At 48.1% G+C, this 23,448-nt stretch overlaps 1 protein-coding gene across 12 annotated transcripts in view; it reads left to right on the top strand.

Moving 5' to 3' along the window:
• EIF4G3 (eukaryotic translation initiation factor 4 gamma 3) overlaps positions 1–23,448 on the top strand; it is a 4,880,525-nt gene that overhangs the window by 4,454,737 nt on the left and 402,340 nt on the right. For all 12 annotated transcript variants that reach the window (XM_069610350.1, XM_069610349.1, XM_069610345.1 and 9 more), the window contains one exon: positions 17,499–17,580. In XM_069610350.1, the coding sequence (XP_069466451.1) occupies positions 17,499–17,580 (82 nt within the window). The remainder of the gene's footprint in view (positions 1–17,498; positions 17,581–23,448) is intronic.

The following is a 23,448-nucleotide window of genomic DNA, read 5'->3' as shown; positions in this document are numbered from 1 at the left end:
TACACTTGAAAGGTATCTTGCGTGCAGGGGCCATTATACACATGGCCTAGCCAGACCCTGTGTCTCCATGCAGACTCCCCTTGAAGCAGGCCGCGCCCCTGCTATCCACATAAGACCACACCATATACACGTCATTCATTCATTCACATACACACCCACTTTTCGAATTCTTTATAAACCACTTGATATTTATCATGAGAACATCTTTGAGCACTGCAAGTCAACTCATGAACGTGCTACCTGAGAACTTCTGTGACCACTGCGAGTCAGCTTGTCATCGTGCTACCTGTGAACATCTCCCTGTTCTCCTGCTACTAACTACCGTGCTTGCTGAATCTAACTGTTTGTTGGTCAAGGTAAGGGCAGGTCACCTAATCATATCTCCTTGATCTTTAAATTTCTATCTATTTCGAGCGAACGTGCCCAGTAGTGTAATGTTCATTCATCTCATTGCCATTACCATTGACTTGAGTTTAATTTGTTATCGATATATAGCTTTTTTCATCCGTGTCAATTGGGATCGAATTGCATCCTTCGCGGACCGTGTCTATAAGCATGTTTCCTTTTGATGCATGATAGTACATTCAAGGGACGAGTAACATGTTACGATTTGCGTCACATCAATGAATTGTGTATGAAAATTGTCCTACAATACAGCTGGCTAAACTACACAGGTTTTGCTTCGGTGACCAAAACATAGATTGCATAGAAAAATGTATGCTATAATTCCATCTTTCTCACGCTTTTATGCAAAGTAATTTTCTAATGATGTGGACCCTTTTTTTAACATAATTTCCAACAATGCCTGCATGTACGGTTTACGTTTACCGTTCTAAGACCCATAAAAAAAATAAAGGCACTATAATGCATGTATTCCCGAGGAATATAGATCTAATAAGAAAATGGGTCAGATATTGCGGATTTGCGCCAGAAGAGCTTGAAAGTAGAGCCCATGATGTCTTTGGGGACTTGAGGGGTGATCGATCCTGCATCTGCAGCCTGCACTTTGCCACAAATAGGTACGACCAATCGCAGTACACAAAGAAGCCTCGACTCAGAACGTCTGTTAAATTGCTTCCAAATGCAATTCCAACTCTATTCATACACACGCTGCCTCAGGTGAGTCACGGTTCCTGATTTAGCTGTAGGCCTTGGGGTCCTGAACAGGTAACTACATGGACGGATTGGTGTTTTAGGTGTAAATTTCCCTATAATACTTTTCAAATTTACAAGATTGTATTGCTTTATAACTAAACCCCATTTTGCTATACATCTGTCCTTGGTTTTAAGAGCATCATAGAAAATGATTAATGGGCACAGATAACTATGCTATAGTGCCCTTGTAAATAAGCATAATCTTTTTGTAATCGGTTGCTTTACATGTCCATTTTTTAGGTTAGCATTTCTAAATCAAATCTAATTTTCCCTTTACAACTCCATGACAATGCACTGAATATGAAGGAGCAAGATTCTGCATCCATGTCTTTCCCGGAGTCAACAACAACTTCGAGCGCGTATCAGGTAGTTGTATTTAGCTATTCAGTTTCGGAAATGTTTTATGCATGGGATTTGAGATAATATGATAAAGTTATGTTCAATTTCACTTTTTTCATCCATACTTAAACAAGTACTGTTACAGGGTGATGCTGGTACTTCGGCTACAATGACATCATCTTTTCAAGCTGATCCAGAGCCTGAGGTGTGCGTACTGACGGTTCCCTTGAATGATAGAAAGTACATCGTAAATGTCATAATATTAGACAGTGACATGATTATAAACGAGCATCTTTTGCAAAATGCTTGTGTGCACCATAACAATCAGTAGGTTTCGCAAGGTTCTCTCTGACCGAGTACACTAGCCATCAATCAGGTGCAATTCGAAATGTATATTTTGACTAAGTGACGTACACAGTGTACGAGGGTATCTATGCAAGCCGTGTGTGCAAGGAAATAATTTGATTTCAAATACTATTGACTTTTTTTCAAATCAATATTCTATTCTAGGCATGTATACAAGATCGGGAAATAGAGGAGGAGGCACGTGGATCCGAGGTGGTGGAACTACTTGCTGGTGCAGTCGTTGCAGTGAAGAACACGTTTTCAAAGAAAATCAAGAAAGCAAGCGTAAGTAGCAAACAATTTCGATTCAAAAAGTTTTTGGGCAGGTGTCTTCATAACATGCTTAATTTGAAATCTAAAGTGCTATATACTGTATGTTGGTTTTACATTGAACATGTTTTCATAACCCATCTCCTAGAGGCCCAGAAGTAAACAAATTTGATGACACAGACAGCTACTGAAGCCAGAGATGCTGCTTGCCAAACTGATTTCCCCATGGAGTAACTATTATTTGAGGAGCAGCGTGTTCAACTGAATAAGCAGACTCGAGATGCTTATGCTCAATGGTCAGAAAATGAATTGAATGTGACCGGAGAAGCCAGCAGAGTGTTGTTGGACCATTGCTACAATGCAAGAACTCCACAAGATCAAGACGAAACTCAGTATAATGTTGATGCTTTTGAATTATTCGCAGACCACTTGACACAATCAACACCAGCAAAAAAAGGGTCACTCAACAAACAATCGACATTGATGTTTTCTCCACTTTGTGTTCAAATAACACAAGCTCAATTAACAGAGACTGAAGCCTCAACACAATTGACTGAGGAACTTGCCCAAGATCTCGACTACAGTGCGTCCTGTTCGGCCGATATGTCCACCACAGTTGAGTCACAGACCACATTCATACAGGAAGATAGTCTATTACAGGAGCCCAAATACATTGTATTCGAAAGCTGCCTGATGGAGATAATACTGATGCTGAAATGTGTCCATCCAGTGAGGGGGAAGTATGCGGGAAGCCATTGTTGAATGTGACTCGTGTATCACAAGGCACTAACTTGAAAATACAAGCCAACTTTGATCTGCTCCATGCACAATTTTCATGGTCTGCCCAACCGATGCTGGGGAAAGTGGCAGGTGGAAATCTACAGTGTGCAGCAGCAGCTTTACTTTTCAGTGGCTCTACTTTTAATAAGTTGTCCAGTTTCTGTCAATTTGTGGGACTCCAGTTCCTTTCTAAAACGCAGTAATACAAAAATCAATGTGAATATTTATTTCCTGCTATTGGTGAAGCAAGGAAAATTGAACAAATGTCAATTGCAAGAACATTCTCTGACAAACGGTTCAGGCTAGCTGGTGATGGACAGTGTAACAGCCCCGGATTTTCAGCAGAGTACTGCACATACCACTTTCAGGATATGGAAACTAAAAAAATGGTGAGTTTGGTGGTCGTTCAGGTGTCCGAATGTAAATCCACAGTGGCCATGGAGAAACATGGTTTCATCAAATCTCTGGAAGATCTCCAATCGAGGGGAATGCAAATTGACCTCATAGCCATGGACAGACAGGTTTCTCCAGCATGGGGTCTGGCATGGATTCACATGCTCATGAATATTCCCCGTCGTCAGGCTGGGAATCCTCGGTAAAGAAAAAACCAGTGTCAGTTTCGTTTCTGATCTGTCTTTCGTAGCAATAACCAATCACTGGTCTCTGCGTCATACTGACCACAGCCAATGACTGCCCTCTACCTAAGCACAGCCTCTGGCAGCCATCTTCAGATTTTTACCGCACGTTCATGTGTTGGGATCCTCGTGCTATTGCTCTCGAGCGTTAGTGCTATTTTTTCACGTTTTTTCTCATAAACTTTGTTTTTTTCGGTCAAAAGAGCCTCAAGCTCCACCGACTCTCCATCCGATCAACGGGGACCCGTGTCGGATTCGTCTGCGCCCCTCAAGGGTGAAGATTTCGTCGAGCTACGCTTTTGGAGGATTCCAGAAGTTTCTCAGGCCCGGACATGGCCCAGGAGAAGGGAAGCTCGACCCCCGGAAAGCTGCTCAGGATCTGCCCTGGATGCCAGCTGCAGAACGTCTTTAAGGAGGACGAACACTCCTTTTGTCTCTACTGCTTACATGAGGACAAGACGCACGTGGAGAAGGACTGTGCGTTTTGCGGCAACATGTCTGAGCGGACCATGAAGTACCGCCATCAACGTCTCGCCAACTGGTTGGAAGGGAAGAGCCCGTCAGGCGAGAAGAAGAGGAAGAAATCCGAGCGGTCTTCTAAGACCTTTGAGGACGCCCCGGCGACGGGGGTCCAACACAAGGCCAAGCACCGCGAGTCCGCTGGCACCGGGAGCGCCGAACGGTCGGGCTCTACGGGCGCCAGGCAGGGCGCACCCTCCCCGGCACCTTCAGCCACGAGCCAACGCTCTGGGTCGGGTAAGAGGAAGGGCGAGCACCCGGCGAAGCTCCTGGAGAGGCCCCGGTCGAGCTCGAAGGCCCCATCGGAGGGGGAGCGAGGCAGTGTCCCCCCCCTCAAGGATAAGGCGGTGAGCGCACCTAAGGTGGTGAAGGCCTTAATCCATCCGGCCAAGCCCTCTATCGATACTGTTGCGGCGGCCCTGGCTCAGCCTGTGGAGGCTACACCAGTGGTGGCGACCTCGGGGCTCAGAGTCTCCCTGCCACCTCGGAGGGAGTCCTCTTTTGTGCCCATCGATAGGACCCCCGTGAAACCCCCGGCGGGGAAGAAAAAGGGGGGGCAGGGCGTCGTCGTAGATTCGGCCTCAACCTCAGAGGAAGAGCTGATCGAGGTCTTAAGCCACGGCCTTGGCGTGGAAGAAGACCGGCCCGTCGGGATGGATCCCGACGCAGGTGACGACATCGTTGAGGGTACCGACGGGGCCCCTGATCGCCCGTCGGATTCCCCTCTGCCAGCGCCGCAAGACAACTCGGTGGCCATTTTGTTGGCTATACAGTCCTTATGTTCAGAGATAAGGACGAGACTACCGTTGCCGATGGAGGAACCTCTCCCGTCGGGGGATCCTGAACCGGGACCTTCTGGCGCTCCCCCGCCCAAGAAAAGAAGGATTCACCCTCCACCTCCTTTTCAGCCGTCGCGCCCCGTCCAGCCCTCCTCCCCGTCCACCCGAGGGGATGATACGGGGACTGACACGGCAGCGACGGGTACGGACGACGAGGTATACAACGAGGATCTACCGTCGTCACCTCCCACCAGGCCTTCTCCGCCCGACGAGATTGGATCGTTCCACTCCATGATCGCCAGGGCATCCGAGCTTTTCCAACTCTGCCCTGAGGAGAAGAAAAAGGAAGGATTCCTTTATCAACGGCGCGAGGCCAAGAGGAAGACGGTCCTCGCGGTGCCTCTACTGGACGACATTTGGGATGAGGGCCTCGCCCTCCTCAAGAACCCTTCCACGACGCCAGCTAGAAGAGACCGGTACGAGAAGAAGTACCGGGTCCCCGATGCGGCCCCCCCTGTGCCTCCGGGCGCAGCCTACCCCAGACTCCGTCGTCTCCGCGGCGGCCAGGAAGAAAGCGGGGGGGGGGTGCGGCCTCCACATCGACTTCCCCACCGGACGGCGAGGGAAAGAAATTGGACGCTATGGGACGTAGGGTCATCTCGTCGGCAGCGACGACGATTAAAGCGGCCAACGCCTTGGCTATCGTGGCCCGCTACGACAGGGAGCTATGGTACAAACTGGCTCCCCTGCTGGACTTCCTACCGGACGACAAGAGGGCGGATGCCCTGGAGATCCTACAGGAAGGCGAGGTGGCGTCGGACCACGCCATCACTATTGCGACGGACATCGCCGACACTGGGTTTCGCCAGTTGGGCAACGGCGTGTGCCTTAGGCGGCGTGGATGGCTCAAGGCTACGGACTTCCGTCAAGACGTACAGACCAGAGTCCTGGACATGCCGTTCGATGGGAACAACCTGTTTGGGAAAACAGTGGACGATTCCCTCCAGGCCATTAAAGCGGACACTGAGACAGCCCGGGCCCTTGGGGTTCTGCAGCAACGACGGACGCCCTTTCGGAGCAGCAGAGGCAAGGGTGCCTCCAAAGGTTCTGGCGGCGGTTTCTCCACCTACCGTCAAGCGGCCCGCTCGTCGTCTCAGGAGGCCTACAGAGGACGAGGCAAGTCCGGCGGACCCCGCCGTCGTCGCCAAGGAGGTCAAGGCGGCAAAGCCTCGTCGAAACAGGATTGAACCGGCCGTGGGGTCTGGCCCCCACCGAAGCACCCCGGTGGGAGGCCGGCTGGCGAGCTTCGTCAGCGTGTGGGAGTCCATCTCCACCGACCGTTGGGTGCTGGACGCCTTAGCCCGGGGCCACGCGCTCGAGTTTCAAAGAAGGTGCCCGCGCGTCCCCCCCGTGGCCAGGAAAGAGCTTCACGTCCCTCAGCTTCTCCTGGAGGTAAAGGCGATGCTCAGGAAGAGCGTCATCGAACTCGTCCCAAAGAGGCTTCGGGGCTCCGGAGTTTACTCGAGATACTTCCTCGTGAAGAAGAAGACGGGAGGATGGCGCCCCATCCTAGACCTGCGACGTCTGAACAAATTCATCAAGGCGCAGAAGTTCCGGATGGTCACCCTCCAGCACGTCCTGGGTCAGCTGGAGGAAGGAGACTTCCTGTCGTCGTTGGATTTGGAGGATGCCTACTTCCATATTCCCATCCTAAAAGGGCACCGAAAATTCCTCAGGTTTGTGGTCCAAGGGCGTCACTACCAGTTCAAAGCCCTCCCCTTCGGACTACGGTCGGCACCCAGGGTATTTACCAAGTGCCTTGCACCGGGTGCGGCGCAGCTGCGCCGTGAGGGGATCCACGTCTACCCCTACCTGGACGACTGGCTCATCCGAACCAAGACGAGGGAGCTCGCCGTGGAGCACACGGCAAGGACCGTCCAACTTCTCACGGACCTGGGATTCTCCGTGAACTACCCCAAGTCCCACCTGGTACCCGCGCAAAACGCACTGTTTCTGGGAGCGAAGCTCGACACAGTGTCCCTTCTGGCCTCCCCGTCGGAGGAAAGGACCAGGTCCATCCTGGGCAAGGTACAGCGGATGTTGGTTTCCGACGCGGCCAAGGTGAGGTCCATCAAGTCCCTCCTCGGAATGATGTCTTCTTGCATCTACCTCATTCCCATGTGCAGGCTCCGGATGCGCCCGTTGCAGGAGTTCCTGGACGCGCGCTGGATCCAAACGACGGGCGGCTTCGAGGAGAGGATCACACTCGACGAGAGTTTCCGCCGAGCGGTCCGGTGGTGGGGCACCCGCGCGCATCTGACGGCGGGCATGGACTTCCAGACCCCAGACCACCAGGAGACAGTGACCACGGATGCCTCCCTGGAAGGGTGGGGAGCGCACACCGAAAATCTGCACGCGAGAGGCCTTTGGCTCCCGACGGAGAAGTCCCTCCATATCAACGTCCTGGAGCTCCGTGCAGTGTTCTGGGCCCTCAGGTCCTTCCTTCCGTCCCTCAAGGGCAAGGTGGTGAGGATCTTCACCGACAACACCACCACCATGTTTTACATCAGGAAACAGGGCGGAACCAGGTCCCCAGCACTGTCCAAGGAGGCGCAGGACCTGTGGCATTGGGTCGTCGCCCAAAGGATGTTTCTGGTGCAGTTTCATCTGGCAGGGATAAAAAACACTGTCGCCGACTCACTCAGCAGGGAGCTGCGCTCGTGCCACGAGTGGGAACTACGGCAGGATCTAGTGGATCGCCTCTTCCGACGGTGGGGCACACCCCAGATCGACCTGTTCGCGACGGCGACGAACTCCAAGTGCCGGAGGTTCGCCAGCAGGTTTCCCCAGGCGAGGAGCATGGGCAATGCTTTCTCGTTCCCCTGGGAGGGCCTGTTCCTCTACGCGTTCCCTCCTTTGCCACTGCTAATCCGGCTCATCAACCAGCTCAAGAGGTCACGGTGCAGGATGATCCTCGTCGCACCTGCGTGGCCGAGGCAGATATGGTTCCCGGACCTTCTGGACTTATCAGCGTCCGCGCCAATCAAGCTGCCGGTGGACGCGGATCTACTCTCCAGGGAAGGAGGCGCCATCCTCCACCACGACCCGAAATCGCTGAACTTGCAGGCCTGGCTCCTGCAGCGCTAGAGTTTGGAGGATACGACATACCGGCCGACTGCAGAGAGGTTCTTGCAAAGGCCAGGGCGTCCTCGACTCTTAAATGCTACGGACACAAATGGAAGAGGTTCTCTGTCTGGTGCCACGCACAGAAGATTAACCCTCTACGGATTACGGCTCCCCAGGTACTGCCGTACCTGCTGACGCTGGCCAAAGCTGGACTGGCACACGCGTCCATCAAGATTCATCTTGCTGCGATCTCCCGATACACCAGAACCACGGGCCGGACGTCCTTGTGGTCTCATCGTCTGGTGAAAGAGTTCATGAAGGGACTGTTCAGATCGTTCCCGCCGGTGAAGGCTCCGGCCCCGGCGTGGGAGCTCAACGTGGTGCTGACCAAGCTCATGGGACCTCCGTTCGAGCCTCTGCACTCGGCCCCGTTGAAGTTTCTGTCGTGGAAAACAGCGTTTCTTGTGGCCATCACCTCCGCACGACGGGTGGGAGAGATCCAGGCCCTTTCCTGCAAGGCCCCGTACTTGACTTTTCACGACACGAGGGTAGTGCTCAGGACGCACCCCTCCTTTATGCCCAAGGTACCGTCGGACTTCCATCTCAACGAACCCTTGGTGTTGCCTGTGTTCTTCCCGTCGCCGGCTGAGAGGACTTTGCACTCGCTGGATGTGGCTAGAGCGCTGAAGTTCTACGTGGACCGCACGAAGTGTTTTCGGAAGACGTCACAACTCTTTGTGAATTTTGGACCTGTCAATCAGGGGAAGGCTCTCTCGAAGGCTTCCATTTTCAGATGGCTCTCCGGCTGTATCATGTACTGTCATCGGTTGGCAAACCGACCGCTGCCTGGCCATCCGAGAGCCCATTCCACCAGAGCGATCGCAGCCACCACGGCGTTCCTTTCTGGTGTGCCCCTGCTGGACATATGCAGGGCTGCTACGTGGAGGTCGACGCACACCTTCACGAAATTCTACTGCGTCGATCCGGATTCCAGGGAGGAGTCCAGGGTCGGCCAAGCAGTGCTGCGCAACCTGTTCGCCTGAGGTGAGCCTGGTGAGGAGGTAAGGTGCTTAATGTTGGGTTTGATGTAATGCTTAATGTTGAGCCTTTGCCACCTCCCGTGGTTGTGCATGTGTGTACTGCTATGTATTCTTTATTCATGAGCATGTGAATCCATGCCAGACCCCATGCTGGAGAAGGAACAAGTTACTTACCTGTAACTGTTGTTCTCCAGCATGGGTCTGGCATGGATTCACATGCAAACCCTCCCGCCTACCCCTCTGTGGCTCTTCACTTGGTCATACTGCCACTTCACGTGCTTCCAAATCTGAAGATGGCTGCCAGAGGCGGTGCTTAGGTAGAGGGCAGTCATTGGCTGTGGTCAGTATGACGCAGAGACCAGTGATTGGTTATTGCTACGAAAGACAGATCAGAAACGAAACTGATACTGGTTTTTTCTTTACCGAGGATTCCCAGCCTGACGACGGGGAATATTCATGAGCATGTGAATCCATGCCAGACCCATGCTGGAGAACAACAGTTACAGGTAAGTAACTTGTTCCTTCAATAGCCAAGACCATGAGAGAGCAGTTTCCAAATATTTGCCATCAATTTGATGTATGGCATGTTGCCTTATCAATAAAAAAATCTCAGCTGCAGGAAAAAAAAAGGTTCAGAAAATATTTCAGTGGTCCCAGTCTTAAAGCAACCATCTTTGGTGGAGCTGCAAAACTTGTGGTGGGTCTGTGGAAATTCTACTAGAAACATGGCGGTCACTAATGCACCACTGTTCCAACGTTCACTCTTGGACAGAAAACCAACATTTCCACCAATGTGCGCATGGACCTTTGTCGCCAGAGAAGTAATGCAAGAAGAAGTGGTTGATTCCATCTTCACCTCCACACAAGCTCTTGAGAAGACCGTGTTTGATAAATCTCTATCAAGAGATCTGAAGGGACTCGCAGAATTCTGTTACACAGGAGATTTGGAGGTGTTCCACAATATGTGCCTAAAGTACAGGCCCAAGAGATTGCATTTTGGCATAGACTGGATGCAATATAGGACATTACTAGCGGTATTGGCGCATAACGAGAATGTAGGGCGTGAACAATCGAGGACTGTGGGAAACTTTGGGATGCTTCGTTACACAATGGCCTTTAGTAAAAGAAGCAAAAAATGGGTGGTCAAGCCAATATACCAGGAAATGGAATTCGATTTTGTGAAAGATCTTATTATGATTGTCTTGGACATACATACTCACGGAATCGCGCACGATTTTGTTCTGAGGACACATACATTGCCACAAAACATTGTAAACATGCCCTGTCCACCTAAAGCAGAGCTTGTGGAACAGTTCACTTCCCGGTTCAAATGATTACCATCTATTGCTTTGTTCAACGATGCTTATATAAAGTGTCCAAATAAAGCGTCCAATTTGTCTTTTGAAATCTATCCTCTTTGTACATTTTTTTCCACCAAGTGCCTTTTTGAGAATGCCATACAATGTAACGCTGTGCTTTCACACTTCCCAGTTTCATCAAGCTATTGTGGGACCTTCACTGATCGTGGGAGGGCCAGATGGATAACAGCATGAAAGCAACTTTGGGGTTCTGCAGTTGCCTTACCAAACACTTGCCCAAATAGCTGGATAACTACGCGTCCCACAAAAGGAATGAGACCTAGGCTAGATAAGATAATCGGCACGCAAGTACTACTTACTGTAAGCAAAACAGTGCATCAAAGGGGGTTGTTGGTGAGAAATAGCTGCACTCTGACCTATATTTTCATGGGGCTATGTGTTGGGGGTCGTTGCTAATATAAGGAAGGAGTGGGTCGGTTGAGCCCCCAGCCCACCCAAAATTCTATGCAAAAGTGACACCTTGCTCTTGCACTCGTGGGGGACGCCTCCTTTGTCGTTCTGTAGCCTTGGCGAAGAAGGCCCTGACATAATCAAAGGTGGTGCTATTGCTAGACTCACTTGGACTCCATTTTGTGTACTCTTGACTCCAACTTTGGACTGGCCTGCATTCTGGCATTACAAAGTTTCCCCTCCCCCTCAGCAGCGCCACGTACAGCGAGCACTGACAGCCCCCACCTTTTTCCTCCTGCGCCTGCGCCTGTGCCTCCCAAGTCCCTTTCTCACGGATGTGCTGAGACAAGATGTTGCGAACAAAGAATGCATTAATTTCATTCTTCCTCTGAGATCACTGTCCTGTGTGTGATAGGGCCAAACCATGACTTGCAGTTGTTCATCCATCTCAACAAATGTGCTCCTGCACCTCTCACCCCAGCTGCTGAAAAACGACTGCGTGTTCAACCTTGTGCCCCTCCAAAGCTGTTCTTTTGATGTACCAGAAGTGTGACCCTTCCTTGCTGACCTCCCCAGAGTGCCTCCTAATAAAACAAGACCCCAGTCACAGTATATTCTGTCCTAAACTAACATGTGTCACTCCATCCCCTTTCTCGCTCTGATGTGCCAGACCTGTCGGCTATCAATCCCGACCCCCGCAGGTTACCTCAGCGGCAAGACCCCCACACCCTTCACTTCGCTAGTGACCCAAAGTGGGATAGTAAAAACACGTGTTCAATTTTTAGGCTTCTAATATATACTTTAAAGTTATAGTAATGATCATTATTTAATGCATGTCTAGGATAAGTGTGTAGATCAGTGTGGGGAGTGAGCGCCTTCACTATAGGATGTGTTATCACAGGGGCCGATCTTTGATTTGCAGCCCTCAGAATCTTTGGATTTCAAACACAGTTGGGGTAGGTGCGTTACCAGAATATATGAGCAATACAGAATAGGTACATGGGGGGTGAGGTTGAGGTGGTGCAGGGTTATGGTCTGGAAACCAGATGCGTTCAAGGAGAACTGGGGTCATGGGTTCAGAGGACCGCAGCCTGGCAGGAGGGGGTTGCAGCAGGGCTTGCTTGGACATTCTCGCACAAGCACATTTTGTCAGGGCTCGAGACTCGCTTCTTGCAAAAAATGTTTACGTGATTTGCCGTGTGAACAGGAGACTGGCTGAGATGACAGGTGGTGTGGGCTGGCTGTGGGAGTCATGGAGAGAGTGCGAAGTTCTCCAGAGGAACATTACAAATAAGGCTTTTGGAAGTAAACTAACTACGTTTTTTATTAAAAAAAGTAAATTACTAGAAATTTCATGCAGCATTTTTGGATGGCAGCAAACAATTTGTTTTTCAAAAATATTTCTAATGCCACTCTGGTCTGAAGGGCTGTTCACTCGCATTCGGAGTGAAGGTCAGTGGCTTTGATTTTTGCATGCGAGCTGAGCAAACCCACGCATCGTACACAGGATAAGGTTCAATTGTTTTTCGACCTTGAAAGAAAGGGAGGATTCCGAAAGGAATGAATGAAGGGAGGGGTGTAATACCATAAAATATGATAAGGTTCACCATTCCAAAACTGGACAAAAGAACATTTAATTTCATTTTATGAAAATGTGTTGATCTGAACAGAGTCTCTGCGTTATGCAGAGAAAATGGAAATGACGAATATTATGTACGTTTTGCTATAAACTATTTTATAGACCAACGAGTCAACGTATCATTAGCCGACTGTTATTGCTGGCTCACATTGTACTGGGTTATTCTTTGTGGCATATTGTAACGACACGCAAATACAACCTGTATCTTTGTCCCGGGTACATGGGCAGTCCACCATCGAAATGCATGTAGTCCACAACTGGGTTCCCCCAGGTTCCACAAACACCAAATTCTACGCTAATATTTAGTTAAAATGCTGTCTGTGTTCTTCGAATTGTAGCGTCCGCTTCCACATCCCATTTCCAGCTGAACATACTCCATAGCACTAACCTCTGAAGCAAATTGTAGACTACTTTCCACGTTGTTTTCTCTGTGTTCCCATCGTTTCACATCTGTGTTCATCATTAGTTTTCACACAGTGCAGAATTAATTGGTAAAATTATCAATTGTAATAAAGATCGGCTACTTAGACACATTTCTGTTATGTTTTTCAAACAGCTACAGCCTGCCTTTCTGCGATTGTCATCGATTCCAGATACCAACTGACAGGTTTTTTAACAGGCAGCTGCAGATACACTTAAATGGCTGGATCACCATGACGCTTTTTTGGGACGATCGCCACGGGCTGATATGCCCTTACACGATACCAGCAATAAGGAGCAACCTGACATCGTTTTCGGTGGCCTAGCGCCAAGCTAATGCCCAAGCCTTGCGATTCACGGTGCCTCCAATGCGCTTCTTATACCCAAAGGAACACAGCGTGACTCACAATAAACATTTGTGGAACGAGTACAAAGAAAACAATTACCCATTTGCTTCAATATGGCAATTGCCGGATGTTCTCGTAGTGTTTATTATGAAATAAAAGTACTTTACAAATTGTAGAGTTTTGCTATTTCCTTTAAAAGTATAGTTTTATTTTCAAAATTGGGACGCGCTGTGGTGTGAGATGATGTGTGTTGATATTCCGGGTTCTGCGTCAATACGTAGGTGATGACTGGGCGCGTTTGGCTATGCTGCCCAGTAACTTCATGGAGATAGGCGGAGAATATTACTAGGTTTGGTGAGGTCAGCCTCAGGGGTGGGGGATACGATTTAGTGCCGCCAGGGCAGTTCACCTTAGGGCAATGCTGCAACGTATAAGATTAGCACAAGGTGGCCGCACCCTGCTGCCTGCTTTCACATTTGAAAAAAAGAGGAAAACTACGGTAAGGTGCATAGGAAATGTTTGTACGATCGATCAACGTATGCTTAAGAACACATGCCCGAACCCTCGGGACAATAATATTTTTGAGCGCACTATTCCTTTAAGCCTTCTGTGGATGTTTATTTTCTATATAGCAATCCTTGCTTTAAGAAGAAAAAAGGACTTCCCTTCTCTGAACCTTCTCCTTTTGAAATTGCTTTTAAGAAAGCCTCAGCGAGGGCTGCGTCATTTCGCTGGTCAAAGGCCAGGTCGGGATAGATGGTAAGCTCTTCCCCCTTTTTCTCTTCAGTGTTAGATGGTTCATCAGCTTCCCCAAACCCTAAGGTACCTCTATCCGTTTCTTCTGGTTCAGTTTCTTTAAAACAAGGAAATAGACTCCCTTGGGTAATATTGTCCCCACAATGTATTTCAAATGGAATTTCACCATGGTTCTGTAAGAGAACCTTTGTCTCCCTGGAAGTTGGTATCGATGACGCCTGCTAGAACGTCTATACCGGACTTCCAAGCCAGGCCAGATTCTGGGGCCAATCTTGTATAACACCCAAGAGGGGCTATCAAAACTAAGTCTGTGGGAATAATTTCTCTTTTACCAGGAGGGGTAGTAGTCTCTCTACCGGTGCAGATATCAAAGCCTATTGATTCTTTCATGGCAATAGAGAGGTTGCAGGCTCTATGACTATGCTTCTGGAATTGTAGGGTTCCCCAATTTGTTTCAATTGAGTCACATCCCACTGCTGACACCACATGTGATGAAGGATTGGTACCAACAGTAAGGCAGACACAAGTGACCACATTTCAAGGGTGTTTATTGAATTTCAACAAGGCTTTGATAAACTCCTATCTAATCCTAAATCTACTGATGGGAGCAAGCTGCGACCATCAAATAATAATAATGCAGTCCTAGTGGAGTCTCGTCAAAATAAAAGGGCCTATACTCAAAAAAAGGTTTGCCAATCCTTATTGCTAAATACAAATAATGTGGGATAGTGTTCATGAAAAAGAAAGAAGTGTTCAGAAAACTATTTGTCAGGATGTTCAGGCCGTTGACCTCCCTTCCCCATGTTTTCAGCACAGGACAAGGTAATTCACTCGAGCAAAGCACACACACTGGCCTTTTCGGCACAAAGATACCGTTCCATTACCTGCATCAGGGCCTTCTGTGCCCAAGTCTCTTTACTTATCAAAGGCTCTTGATTCAGACGGCCTGATGTATCAAAACAAACAGTTATTTTCCCCTCACAAGTATTCAATTCGGATGATTCACTCTTCACCCTGGATCCTCCTCAGCCGGCTCAGATCTCCCTTTACAATGTCCTGAGAGTATTCTTTCTCTGGTGACTCACGGTTCACACCAGATCCCACTCAGATCCTTCCTCTTTACACAATTAGTCTCCCTCAGCCGGGCTTGGACCAATTTCAGTTCACATCAAACTATCGAACACTTTGAAAGTGCATAGGGTTCAGCTTGACCCGTTGCAGGGCCACTTCGATCTCAAAATTCCTTTTTCACAATTGCCAATTAGTTGGATACGCAGCAGAGACCTTCGATTGAGCGCCCACATGGTGATGGACCACTCTGCCTACAGTATCTTTCTGGGCCTCCAAAGTTCAATCACTCCTCTGGGTTTCAAATATATTTGCGCTGCTTGTCAAATACGTTTCACACGCTGCTCTCTTTAGATCTCTTAATACAATGTTGCTGCTTGCAGCCTTGGTTCTTACACAGGCTGGTCTGGTATCAGTCTCTCCGACTCACCAGCTGTGCTGTCTTTACTGGCACTGATTTGTTGTAGGAGCCAAGGACAGTACCACAGCAGCAACCGTTCCTCCCCGCCTTAATTATCGATGTGGGAGAGCCCTGGGTACCTCCGACACACAATGCAGGTTTCTTCGGCTTTAGTCACTGGTCTTAGGTTTCTTACTATCCAAGGTTCAGCAGTTCGAAAAAGTCAAGGGCACTTCCCTCCTTGCAACCCTTTCTGGTCTTGCCGTCTTTCTCCTTGTATTAAACTGCCATCTTGGAACTGCTGCTTCCTCATGTGCTTTGCCTTGCTCAGAGTGTACTTTCGTGCTCTGCCTTTTATCGGTGTGGGGAAGTGTGATGAAGTCGCTATGTGTAATGATCGTAATTGCTTGACTTTGCCGGACCATTGCATTGGGACATGTCAGGTATGCAGGGAAGGGGATACCGCGCCTCACCATCCAGTGTTGTACTCCCACTGCCCAAAGACTCTTCCTCCCTTCCCCCCCATCCAGGCGATCCTCCCACACTGGTCCAAACCCAGGAACTGGATCTAAAAGCGATGGCCGTGTCCTGGCCACCTGGATGACAGATCCCTGGGGACTAGTGGGTGAGATACCTTCAGGTTTCTCAGTGTGCATTGTCCTCAAAACGCATTGTTCAAAGGAAGCCACCAGATGGCATTGAGAGCTGACCCGGCAACATCCTGTGCACCTACTCAGGGTGTCACGTTGGTCTTCTTCCCCATTTTTCATCTACCTTTTCAGTCAGTCTGAATTTTTCATTCTTGGAGCAGCGAAGAAATACGTTGCGCAGCACCGGCACAATCCGTTGTATGACAATTGGCTGAATATAACACGCACTACAAATTCCTCTTGTATGTTTAATTCTGCTTTGCTTCACGGTCCTGACCCGAAGGACGAGAGCTTAATCACGGAGACGCCATCTTGGATTCAGAGTTGATCGGTGTCCCGTCGTGCTGCAGATCTTTCTCGCTGGCCCTCTCCTTCGTATCCCTGCCTTGACACCGTTCAGTTCAGGACTCTGTGCCCCAGTGCCACTTGTCCCTGACAGGTAACTGTGCCAGCAGGAGAATGCTCTTGCTCACTTTTTCGCCAATCCCATGCATACACCTCGTGGGACCTTTGGTTTGCCTAGATGTATATGTTTGTGTTCTTGGACTGCTTACGACTTTCTGGGCCATTTCTTTGGGAATTGTACCTTCAAAAAGGCTTGCATTTATATTGCTTAAAAGAACATTTCTACCCAGTGACTTCCTGTGACAAGCCACTGCTCCTCTATGTGGCATGTTGGGGGTAGCCATAGGATCCTCCTCTCGTTACCCTGAATCCAGCATCCCATAGCACCTGGCCCCCTTGGCTACAACACTAGCCACCATAAAGGTCAGGATGGGGACATTTTTGTCATGGTACTCGCCAAGCAACACTATCATTAGCAAACATTCTCTGTATGAATGGCCATAGAATCTCCCTCCTCATGCAGCTTAGCTAGCTGAATAGTCTTTCGGCTGTCATTCTTTCTGTTTAATTTGCATGATTTTGCTTCTTTTGATGCTTTATATTATTCAATGCCTTCACACACTTTTCTTTACATGTCAACATTGTATCCTATCATCTTTACGACTAACAGCACTCCCAAAATAGCTATTAAATGTTGCTTTTGTCAGATGTTATCCTGACAGTGTTCTATCGGACTGCTTCGGTTTTACCTTTAATTTTTTAAAGGATTTTCGGACACACAGTGATTGCTTGTTCAGTGTCCCCTCCAAAGTCATTCTTTTCCTACTTCATTCCAATGCCTATTTATCTTTTCTGTGCTCGTTCTTCTCTCTACAACTTCATCACCTCCACCAGTTCTTGGCTTTACATTTATTCAGTCCTTGTACCATAAAATATTCAATATCTCAGCACTTTAAAGCTGGATTTTAGAATATATATATTTATTCTCTCTGTGGGACACTGTTATATCACATTATGTACCTGGATATTGTTTTAAGTGCTCAATCTGTTTGGGAGCAGCTAATCCGTAAGAGTACCCAACTCACTGATTTAAGTTTCTCTCCTCTCGCTTTGTAGGGAATTTAGCAAACCTTTGCTTCCTGTGGGAAGAGGTGGTGTTCTACTTTCTGAAATCTTGCACCTTCTATGCAAACAAATGGTAAGTACCAGTTTCTGCATTTTTTAATAAAGTTATACTTTAAATACAGTGAATTGCTTACACTCTTATGCTACACAGACATGTATTTCTTTTGGGTTTGAAATGTTACATATTTTATTTTGCGTCAAGCACATACACAGACCGTGCTGCCATGCACTGCTTTCATTGTTCTTTGGTGTGGCTTTAATTTGTACATAGTTTTAAAAAAAGGAAAAGGATCACTGAATCATACCCAAATGTGGGTAATGTGATTTGTGTGGTCCGTTTTTCTATGTATTTATACGTATTGTTAGGTTGTTTGTTCTTTTGACAATGGGCTTGATTGAATTTTCATTGGCACAATTGTATACACACAGGCAGCTGCTGTGTTCATGAAGCAAATCAAATTGTTTTAATGTACAAAGTGCGTCATGAGTTTGGTGGTGAAGTAAAAGTGCCAGTAATTCTGTGGCAGCCCAAAAAAGTGGCGGTAACTGAATTACCGGCATGTACTAGAGACAGCGTGCGATGTGAATACCGATTACAATAATTTTGCGCTTGTGAGACTACAGTTGAGTCAAGCCCTAGAGAAAGGATCATTTATAGTATCAAGTGAAGCAGAAACAACTGAGATAATGTTTCTGTCTTATTCCAGGATACTATTCCTAAAGATGGACTTGCTAAAGACGCATACCTGTTAAGGCCGGTGATCCTACTAGTCTATGCCTGGGAACCTGTTCCTTGTTCTTGATTACATCAAAGCTGTTAACAAAGACTTTCCTCGGATGACTCAAGTCTCCGTGAGGGAAATTATGTTGCTACAATCCTGCCCTGAATGACCAAATAATTGTCAATAGCGTGAAATTCAAGGTACAAGACTCCGCCATTCAACAATTGTTAAGAAGTATTATACCCACAAGACCTCTACACTACTAAACCCCTGAAGAATTTCCATACAATAGAAGATTGTGGTTTCATTTTCTTTCCCCCCTCCTTCCTCTCCTTCTTGCGTTGGACTGGGTGTAGTGCTGGTTGTTGTTAGGGAGAATTCTCTGTTTAGGCTGAATTTCCTAACCTAGTGAGTCCCCCAGCAGCTTTGCTGGATTTCTGGAGTTTGTTTTTTTCTCTTTCCAAGAGTGAGTCTCTTTTCCTCACACTCTTGGACATGATTTGAGGGGTTCCTTTGACTGTTAATGTGTTTTATGGGCTATGGGGTCTTTCACTCCATAGGGTCTCATGTGTTTTTACTATGTGTGTTACACAGCACCCTCAGTGCAGTGACACCCCACCATAGACTCCATACCCTGGGACTGACTACTGTCTCCCAGTGCATGTAAAGTCACCATTGGCTTTACTAGTTCCAAATTATCAACAGAAACCAGTACAAACCATCATATTGTGGACGCACTGGTCGGGGCAATTCGATTGCCCTGGGGTCTGTTATTTGAGGGGGCACGTCTCCGTCCCCCCTGATCGAGTTTTGGCTGGTGGCAGTGGATACTACTTTTTATATTCGACCGCAAATATATATCAATGGGATTTTCCCAATGTTCAAGGCTACCAACTTTAATTATTTAATTCCTATAGCCTCGAACATACCGCTGGGTTATTTATTTAATATTAATTCACCAGTTGGTATTTTTTGCCAGAACTCGATTCTAAAATGGCGTTTGTGTTCTCTTCTGTTACTCCAACCCAAGTCAAGCCCTTTGTTCCACTTTTTGGCGGGCTTCTCCACAGAAGCCTCCAAAAGTGGTACCACTCTGTCTGGGTACCACAGGGGCTGTGGGAGGGGGTTTAGACACCCTGGACTGAGTTGCCTTGGCAACTCAAGTCGCACTCTTGTGTGATTGGCCCAAGTGGTGAGTGCCGGCTCACCACTTAGCATGTTTGATTGACAGCTAGGCTGAATGAATGGGGGTTTCTTGCATAAAAGCAGGGCTTTTGGGACTGGAACTTCAGAAGTCGCCACAGGACCTGAAAATCCGAAGAGGGAGAAGCTGAGCCGACCTGCAACGACGACACCACCGGTGGAGCCCTGCTGAACCGTCTCACCACTTCCCGACGACAGAGGAGATCTTCTTGCCGGAGAGTCTCTTCCCCTTGAGCTGGTGGGGACAACCAGTTCGCTTTCCTTTTCACCTACCAGGACGTCTAGTGGTCGAATTGCCCGTGCCAAGCACCCCGGCAACCGGATAGCCACTTACCACTGAACCGCGAATAAAAGGACCACTCCTTTGAATCGAGAAACTATGCGGCTGGTTTCTTCCCTGGCAGTACAACGACCCCCTGCTTTCCTCCCCGACGAGATCTTCTCTTCTGCCGGACGAAGCACCTACTCGCAACCGCTGCCAGGAACAACTGCCCCCGCTGGAGTGTTCTCACCATTTCAAGGTACTGTGTCCGCCTGGCCTCCCTTGCTATAGATTGCTACAAGGTGACAGGAAATCCTTAACCTTCTAAACTGGGCTGGCCTCTTGACCATCTAACTGGTCCCTTTCTGTTGGTCCAACTTCTTTCTGAACCTTTTCGAGACTTTTGTGCACTTTTCAACCGTGTGACCTTGGACGCATTTCGTTCTGATCCTCTTAAAGTGGATCCGGCTTTCTGAACTCTAACTTCACGGTTTGATTTTGCCTTCCTCTCTTGCTGTGTTCTTTTGAAAGTGTTTGGATCTGTTTCAATTTATGCTCTGCCTTTCTCTCCCTTTTAAACCGAATTATTAGAGTGCCATCTGCGTTAAGCGCTCACCGCTGTCTGAAAATAAGTGGGGCTTTACTTAAGACTTGTCTAATATTCTTCTAAGGGAGTGCATATACTTTAGTAACTGTGTTTTTGAACTTGCTTGAGATTAGTGCTAGTGTGTTTTCTTAGATGTGATTTTAAATAAATAATTATATATCTTTTACACCAAAGCTCTGGTCAGTGTTTGCTTGTTCTACTGTGTGTACCTGCCCTATTGTGTATGCTCTGTATAGTGCCTAACTCTTCTTGAGAGAAGTCTGACTGCTCAGCCACAGCTACCAGGTAAATCTGGGTGGTGCAGACTGCTACCAATTGGGTTTACTGCTAACTCCTGTAGTCTTAAACTTTTTGCAGTGGTCCCCAAGGGAACTGCACAGGTTTCTGCCTAACAGTTGTGGGTAGTTGAAAACGGACCGTTTTTTGCATGGTCCCTCTATTGCCTTTCTTATATTTGGTTCATGTATCCTTTGTCTTCATTGGCTTTGGCGACTGCCACATCCTGATTATCTGGGTCAGATTCCTCATCTGAGCTTGCTGATTATGTGTTAGGTGTGGTATTTCTTGATGAAGGTTTTGTGTTAGTATCATATTTGGCCTGGAAGGTATAAACCCTATCTTCCTTGTAGTCTCGATCATCATGATAGCTTTTCCTTAATTTTCTTATTTTCACTTCGTCTTGATATATCTGTAAGATAGCATACATTTTCTCATAGTTCTTCTGCTTGGATGTTTGACTTGATTTCATCTCTGTGATTTCTTTTTTTATCATTTCTATCCCTTCCACTGCTCTTTTATGTTCACGTGTAGAGTGTTCAATCAGTAGGTCTAACATCTTCATGGAACTGTTGCTCAGGTTTGCCTCCCAGGCTTCAGCTAAGTCTTTGTCCTCATCATTATTGAAGTTGGGCAATATAAGAATACGAAGATCCCATGGGACTTGATCATTTTGAACATAGTTCTCAAGAGAGACCTTCTCCCAATATTTGTCAATTTCTTTTATTAGACATTCTTTCCAACCGTATAAATTTTGTACGTAAATCTTCTTGTCTCTTCCCAAGGTTTGAGAAGCCATGTGTCATGTCCCCTCTTTTGGTAAAAAGGTTTTTGGTTTCTTCCTGACGATTTTTCAGGTAACCTGCCATAGTTTAAATTAGTGGTATTGGGTCAGCCAAGATGCACTCACTAAATCTGGTAGGAAGAAGTTTAAAAAGAACATCCTGGTCTTCAACCCAGGCCTCCCTATCGCTGACACCTATACCAGTGCCTCCTCCAGGCAAACCCTCACAGACATCCTTTTTGACGTTCCCTCGCCACACCTATGGACTCTTAATATGGTCTCTGTGCTTTCTCCTTTCTCTTCTTCTCCCATTAATGGTGGCACCCAGTGGGAGGCCCTCCTGGCCCACTTCCACTCATCATTAATGTTTACCTGAATGGTATTGTCTTGGTCGAAGGCTCTCAGGCCAACCTTCTCCTCTTTGATAGACGCTTCCCGCGCCTCATCAATTTCCCTTCCTCTCCTGCTGTACTCTCTCTTCCCCGCGGCTTCCTTGCCTCCCCCCGCTGTCTTCTCCTTGGCTACCTTGCCCTCTCCTCCTTCCACTTCTGCCCCCCCTCTGGCTTGTTCTACACCTCTGAAGGGCGTACCTCTGATTTGTACCCCTCCCCAGAAGTCTTTCAAGGGCGGCAACCTTCTCCATATTGCTATTCCCAACTGTCGCTCAGCTGTCAAATACTCCTGGTTCACGGCCAGCTCTGTCACGATCTTTGACACTCTCCTCCCTGATGGCTACAATATGCTCTCCGCACCCAGATCCAACCGCTTCGGAGGGGGTGTAGCGCTGATCTTCCCTGAGTGGATGCCTGCCTCTTATTCAGGCCTACTCCTCTTTTGAACGCCTCCTCTGCAGGCTCTCTCTCTCTTCTAGCCAGTCCCTTACTGTGGCTTCCATCTATGGGTCACCTGTTCAGATCTCCTCCTTCCTCTCTGAGTGGGCGGACCTCTCCTCTTCCCTCCTGGTCTCGACCACTCAACTCCTTCTTCTTGGAGACTTTAACATCTACCTGTATGCTTCCTGTCCTTCCTCTGGACTCTTTTGCGACCTGTGCGACTCTCTCTCACTCTCTATTCTCCCCTCTGGCCCGACTCACTCATGCAGGGCACACTCTGTGGAGGTTCTGATCTCTTGAGACCTTCCCCTTTCTATCCCGCTCACCACTCCTCCCTCCTGCATTGATCCCTTTCTCCTTTCCTCCCAGCTCACCCTCTCTACCCCTCAGGCCAAGCCAACTCCAGCACTGCCAGCTACCTTCTCGGTTATCCGACCCATGAAGCGTGTGTCAGTTGAGGCTTTCGCCGCCACTTTCTCCCCCCGCTCTTTCCATGCTTCACTCTGCTATATCGGATACTCTTGATGTTCTTGCCACTGTCATGAGGATCCGCTTGAAGCCCAAAGCCAAGTGCAACTCCTGGTACAACTCAGACCTCATCACCCTTAAACGTAAGTGCAGGGTGGCTGAGAGGAAATGGTGTGCTTCCGGTACATCCTCTGACAAATTGGCCTGCTGCCTGCTCCAAAGGCAATACCGGCTCTCTGTCGGCACCAAGAGAGCCCACATCCAGGTCTGCGTCTCTGCAGCATCTAATAACTCGGCCGAACTCTTTAAAATCTGCAACGAGCTGGCCAATCCTGCTGCAGGTTCTACCTCTCCTGTCCCCTCCCAGGCTCTCTCCATGGCCCTGGCTTCTCATTTCATCTCTAAAACTCACGACGTCCTGTCCTCTCTTCCTCTCCCCCTCCTCCCTCCACTTCCTGCTCTTCCCCTGGCCTTCTTCGGCCACCTCTCCTCCCTCCTTCTCTGCCTTTCCCCTGTTCTCCCCTGACAAGGTTTCTAGACCAGTCTGATATATGAAAGTTTGTTTATGTATTTATATGGCGCACCGGACCAGAAGGTATGAGGGTGCAAGTATTACAAGAATATTCTCAACTTAGTTACAATAGTGTACATTATTTACATTATTATGCATAGTAAGTAGATGCAGTTACAGTGAGTAGAAGCAGTTACAAGGATACAGAGTAACATTACGACATAGTTACAGGTTGAACACATTTGTAGTAGTTGCAGGGTGTCATTATTGGCTGT

Source organism: Ambystoma mexicanum, chromosome 8 (assembly GCF_040938575.1).
Source record: "Ambystoma mexicanum isolate Mex_15411 chromosome 8, UKY_AmexF1_1, whole genome shotgun sequence".
Classification (NCBI taxonomy): domain Eukaryota; kingdom Metazoa; phylum Chordata; class Amphibia; order Caudata; family Ambystomatidae; genus Ambystoma; species Ambystoma mexicanum.
The sequence above is the reverse complement of the archived record's forward strand: the minus strand, read 5'-3'. Positions and strand labels throughout refer to the sequence as shown.